Source organism: Colobus angolensis, unplaced genomic scaffold, assembly GCF_000951035.1.
Source record: "Colobus angolensis palliatus isolate OR3802 unplaced genomic scaffold, Cang.pa_1.0 Scaffold10, whole genome shotgun sequence".
Classification (NCBI taxonomy): domain Eukaryota; kingdom Metazoa; phylum Chordata; class Mammalia; order Primates; family Cercopithecidae; genus Colobus; species Colobus angolensis.
In genome coordinates, this window is record NW_012110919.1 from 22,946,674 (window position 1) to 22,953,033 (window position 6,360).

The 6,360-nt window shown below is 43.9% G+C and overlaps 1 protein-coding gene across 1 annotated transcript in view; it reads right to left on the reverse strand.

Annotated features, from left to right (window-relative positions):
• The window catches only part of ATXN2 (ataxin 2), a 108,365-nt gene that overhangs the window by 40,925 nt on the left and 61,080 nt on the right, over positions 1-6,360 (reverse strand). Inside the window, exon 12 of the mRNA XM_011936608.1 lies at positions 1,484-1,788. Within this exon, the coding sequence (XP_011791998.1) occupies positions 1,484-1,788 (305 nt within the window). The remainder of the gene's footprint in view (positions 1-1,483; positions 1,789-6,360) is intronic.

Consider the following 6,360-nt stretch of genomic DNA (forward strand, 5'->3'; position numbering starts at 1 on the left):
ATCCCTTAAAGAATATAGCCATAAAAGAACAATTTTTAAAAAATCTGAGTAATATACAACTGCTCCTCTCAAAGGCAATCAAAAAATACTTTATTTTCTCCTTCAGAGTCCCACTCTGTTGCTCAGGCTGGAGCGCAGCAGGGCAATCTTGGCTCACTGCAACCTCCGCCTCCCCAGTTCAAGCAATTCTCCTGCCTCAGTCTCCTGAGTAGCTGGGATTACAGGCAACTGCCACCACACCCAGCTAATTTTTTTTTTTTTTTTTTTCCCAGTAGAGATGGGGTTTCACCATTTTGGCCAGGCTGACCTTAAGTGATCTGCCTGAGTCAGCCTCCCAAAGTGCTGGCATTACAGGCGTGAACCACCATGCCTGGCTAATCAACAAACACTTGAGCTGAAAAGACAGTAGCTACTTATAAAATATCCTTAAAAGCACTTCCTAACATACCAGTATTCTTTTATTATTATTACTTTTTGAGACGGAGTCTCACTCTGTCACCCACGCTGGAGTGCAGTGGCATGATCTCGGCTCACTGCAGCCTCCACCTTCCGGGTTCAAGCAATTCTCCTGCCTCAGCCTCCCGAGTAGCTGGGATTATAGGCACCTATCACCATGCCTGGCTAATTTTTGTATTTTTAGTAGAGACAGGGTTTCACCATGTTGGCCAGGCTGGTCTTGAACTCCTAACCTCAAGTAAGCTACCTGCTTCGGCCTCCCAGAGTGCTGGGATTATAGGTATGAGCCACCAGTCAACATACCAATATTCTAGCATGAAGTAATTTTTATGTGAGAAGGTATTTTCTACATAACATACCTGCAGAAAATCATGGCTCTAAAAAAAATTTGCCTCAAATCAAGAATAAGCAGTCCCCAATTTATCAATAAGCTGCATTCCAAAACTTTAGCTTTAACTGGATTGTTTGGTACCCAGAACACCTAAGTCAATGGTAGTTAAGTTCTGAGGTTAGCCCCTGAAAGTCCATTTAATAAATACAAGGAATGTACAGAATTAAGTCTATCTTAACAAATCTAAACATTAACTAAAACACTGTTTCTGATGAAAAATATTTTGAATTCCAAGTAGAAGCACCACATGCTTCTCTCCTTGACAGTGGTAGTTTTTCATCCTAGCAGCACAGTGAGGGTGACTAATGAGTGGAATCCAGTAAAGATAGGTCTCCCAAACTGATAATTTTTCAACTCCTGTTCATTTACAGAAAAACTTTTCTTAATTTATGCCTTGTTTTTCTAGCCCTGGGGTGCAAAAAAGGGGAAGAACAGAAGAGTAGCACAGGGTGCAATAACCCAATTTACTTAAGATATCATTTGTTTGGACTAGCTGTTTGTAAACTAAGGGCAATGTATAAAGCAGTCTAAAAGTCCAGATGGATTCTTCACAGGTGGAAGGACCTAAATGCCTTAAAAAAAAAAAAAAAAAAGTTAACTGAGTAACAGGATGGTCTAAGTTCCAGGTTTACTCACTCAGCTGCGTCTTTCTTCTCTTCCTTATCATCTTTCTCTTGTTTACATGCTGGACTGGAAGTCTGAACCCCTTGGGAAGTGACCTCAGGTCCCCTCTTGTGCTCCATGTTACTAAGTATTGAAGGGGAAATGCTGGGGCTATTCGGCTTGCTGCTGCCACTGGTACAGTTGCTGCTGCTATTTTCAGTGAAAGAATCCTTAGCACTTGGTTCAATTTTGTCTTTGATCAAATCTCTTGATTTTTCTCCCTCTCTATTTTTGTTTAGTAGTTGATCCATAGATTCAGAAGTAGAACTTGGCTGTAACTAAATAAAGGAAACAATTATACTTAAATAAATAACTGTAGTAATCCATTTTTGCCATGAGCACAAGCAAAGTAATATTAACTATATGCATGAAATGTTCTGAATAAGGCTTTTTTCATACTTTAAGAGTAATGCTTTTACTATAAACTAGTAACAGAATACCTATATAGCACAACCACAGTTACCAAAGCACTCAAATGTCCTAGCCTCTAAAGTTCAATATTTACTGAGTGCCTACCACATGTCAGAAATTGTGCTTGCTGGGTAAGAAAAATACGAAAAAATTTCTATCCTCCTATACTTGTCATCTAAATAAGATCAGACACTTCACAACAAAATGAGTAAATGCTAAGAGATTCTATAGAAAAAACAACCTATAAAAAAGAAAGGTTTCTCAATGGAAGTTTCAGCTAGTCTAAGGTGTGAAAGAAGTTTAGGAGAGGTGTTTGGGATGGAGAATAGTCTAAGTAAAAGGAAGAATATGTTTAAAAATCCAACAAAAAGAGAGAAGATGGCTCTATCACATAAAAGAATAGCACCAATGGGGGCTGGGCGCAGTGGCTCATGCCTGTAATCCTAGCACTTTGGGAGGCTGAGGCAGGCAGATTACGAGGTCAGTAGATCGAGACCATCCTGGCTAACACGGTGAAACCCCGTCTCTACTAAAAATACAAAACTTAGCCGGGCATGGTGGCGGATGCCTGTAGTCCCAGCTACTCGGGAGGCTGAGGTAGGAGAACGGTGTGAGCCCGGGAGGCAGAGCTTGCAGTGAGCCGAGATCGCGCCACTGCACTCCAGCCTGGGCGACAGAATGAGACTCCGTCTCAAAAAAAAAAAAAAGTTGAAGGATAGCACCAATGATCCAGGCACAGTGGCTCATCACTGTAATTCCAGCACTTTGGGAGGCTGAGGCAAGCAGACTGCTTGAGCTCAGGAGTTCAAGACCAGCCTGGGCAACATAGTGATACCCTGTTCTCATTAAAAAATAATAATAATAATAAAATAAAATAAATAACAAAAATAAAGAAGTAAAGAAAAGCACCAATGGCTGGACCAAGGGTGGGACACACATGTACAAGTGATTAAGAAAACGACAGACTCGCCAAAAGGAATACGACAATAAAGGAACTTAAAAGCTATGTTCAGGGCTGTGTGCAGTGGCTAACACCTGTAATCCTAGCATTCTGGGAAGCCATGGAGGGTGGAAACACTTGAGGTCAGGAGTTTCAGACCAGCCTGGCCAACATGGTGAAACTCCGTCTCTAATAAAGATAAAAAAAAAAAAAAAATTAGCCAGGCATGGTGGGGCACACGTGTAAATCTCAGCTACTTGGGAGGCTGACGTATGAGAATTGCTTGAACCCGGGAGGCAGAGGTTGCAGTGTTGCAGTGAGCCAAGATCACACCACTGCACTCTAGCCTGGGTGACAGAGCAAGGCTCCATTTAAAAATTTTTTAAAAAAAATTAAAAATTAAAAAGCTATGTTTAGGACTTTGGCTTTTAATTCTCAAGGCAAATGGGAAGTCAATGAGGAATTTTAAGTAGGGTAGAGTACTGGGCAGATTTATAGTTCAGAAAGATTAACACAGCAGCTTTGTGCGAAATGAACTGGAGGGAAGCAAATTAGGATGTGGAGGTACCATCACGGAGGCTGGACTAACAACTGGGCCTAGTGGGCTTGGAAGGTCATAAGTAGATGAATTCAGAATGAGACCTGACTGTACATATTGGTCAGTTAGACATTCTAAACCCCTAAGTAAAAAAAGAGACAGCAGGGGAGAGGAGACAGAGCGTGGTGGCCAAACAGAATCCTCCAGTGATCATCCCCCACAAGGAGCACCAAAGTGAACAACTATCCACACAAGAAAGCACCTTCATAAGAACCAAAAATTAGGTAAGTGATCACAGTATCTGGTTTTGACATCCTATCAAGGAAAAAGGCACTGAGGAAGATAAGAAAGATAGTCTTGAACTGCCCCCGCAACACCCCTGCCATTCCCCCACAATGCAGTGTGGGGTGGAGAAAGAATCTGTGTGCTCGGGGGACAGAGAGAGAGAAATGACTGTGGGATTTTGCATTGAAACTCAGCGCTGCCCTGTCATAGTGGAAAGCGGCACAGGACAGAATTCAACCAGCATCCACAGAGGGAGTATTTAGACCAGCCCTAGTCAGAGGGGAATTGTCCATCCCATTGATGAGAATCTGAATTTAGGGCTGGGCGCTGTGGCTTGTAATCCCAGCACTTTGGAAGGCCGAGGCGGACGGATCACCTGAGGTCAGGAGTTTGAGACCAGCTTGACTAACATGGAGAAACCTTGTCTCTACTAAAAAATAAAAAAATTAGCCCGGGGTGGTAGCACATGCCTATAATCCCAGCTACTCGGAAGGCTGAGGCAGGAGAATTGTTTGAACCCAGGAGGTGGAGGCCATGGTGAACCGAGATCGCATCACTGCACTCCAGCCTGGGCAATAAGAGCGAAACTCTGCCAAAAAAAACAAAGAATCTGAATTTTGGTAAGCCCTACCACTATGAGTAAAGTGCTCTGGGGTCCTAAATAAACTTGAAAGGCAGTCTAGACCACAAGGACCACTATTCCTGGACAAGTCATGGTACTGTGCTGGGCTCAAAGCCAGTGGACTTGGGGTACATGTGACCCACTGAGACACCAGCTAGGGTGGCCAAGGGAGTGCTTGTGCCAGCCCTCTCCTAACTCCAGGTACCAGAGCTCACAGCTCTCAGCTCTGGGAGAAGAGGGAAGTGTAGGGAGGACTTTGTCTAGAAATGTGGATACTAGTTCAGCCACAGTAAAATAAAACACCAAGCATAGTTCTGAAGCCTCGACTCTAGGCCATAGCTCCCAGATGACATTTCTAGACATATCCTGGGCCACAAGGGAACCCACTGCCTTGAAGAGAGATACCTAGTCCTGGTAGGATTCACCACCAGCTGACTAAAGAGCCCTTGTGCCTTGAATAAAAAACAAAGTGCCATGTCATATTGTGCCAGCTTCAGATATGACCCAGCACATTCCCAGCTGTGGTGGCCATGGGGAGACACACCTGCTTGAGGTGAGAGAAGAGTAAAAAGGACTTTATCTTCCAAGTGGGTGCCCGCTCAGCCCCAGTAAAATAAAGCAGATTCCTAAAGCTCCCGATCCTAGGCCCTGGCTCCTGGGCGGCATTTCTAGATGCACCCTGGGCCAGAAGGGAACCTGCTGCACTGAAAGTAAACACCCAGTCCTTGCAGGATTCTTCACCTGCTGACTAAAGCACCCTGGGGCCTTGAATTAACATCAGCAGTGGCCAGAAAATAGCTGCCACAGGCCTTGGGTGAGACCCAGTACAGTTCCAGTGATGGTGGCCAAGGCAGTGCTTGTGTCATCCTTCCCCCAACTCCAGGCAGCTCATCACCAAGAGAGACTCCATTTGTTTGGAGAAATGTAAGGGAAGAGGACAAGAGACTGCCTGGTAATACAGGGAATTCTCCCAGATCTTCCCCAAGACTACCAAGGTGACACCTCTACAGAGTCATAGCATTACTAGGCCTGGGGTGCCCTCTAATGCATGTATGGCTGCAGTGAACAAAGACTTAGATGACAACACTTAATTCCCTTTGAATACTTGAAAAACTTTCTCAAGAAGAATGGGAGCCAGACACAGTGGCTCACGCCTGTAATCCCAGCACTTTGGGAGGCCGAGGTGGGCAGATCACGAGGTTAGGAGTTCGAGACCAGCCTAACCAACATGGTGAAACCCCATCTCTACTAAAAATACAAAAATTAGCCAGGTGTGGTGGCATATGCCTGTAACCCCAGCTTCTACGGAGGCTGAGGCAGGAGAATCGCTTGAACCCAGGAGGCAGAGGTTGCGGTGAGCAAAGATTGTGCTCTGCATGCCAGCCTGGGCAAAAGAGCGAGACACTATCTCAAAAAAAGAAAAAAAAATGGGTACAAACAAAACCAGACTACAAAGAATAGAATACCCAGCTCTTCAATGACCAGACACTGATGAACATCCACAAGCAACAAGGCCATTCAAGAAAACATGACCCCACCAAATGAACTAAAAATAAAGGGCACTAGTGACCAATTCCCAAGTGATAAGAGATATGTGAACTTTCAGACAGAATTCAAACTAGATGTTTTAAGAAAGTTCAACGAAATCCAAGATAATACAGAGAACAAATTCAGAATCCTGTAAATTTAAAAAACAGACTGCAATAATTATTAATAAAAAGAATCAAGCAAAAATCCCGAAGTGGAAAAATTCAGTTGACAAACTGAAAAATATATCAGACTCTCTCAATAGCAGAAATGTATCAAGCAGAAGAAAACATTAGTGAGCCTGAATTCAGGCTATTTGAAAATAAACAACCAAGCTGGGCATGATGACTCACACTTATAATCCTAGTACTTTGGGAGGCCAAGGCAGCAGGATCACCCTGAGGTCAGGAGTTCAAGACCAGCCTGGCAAACATGGCAAAACCCCGTCTCCACTAAAAATACAAAAAGTAGCTGGGTGTGGTAGCACATGCCTGTAATCCCAGCTACTCGGGAGGCTGAGGCAGGAG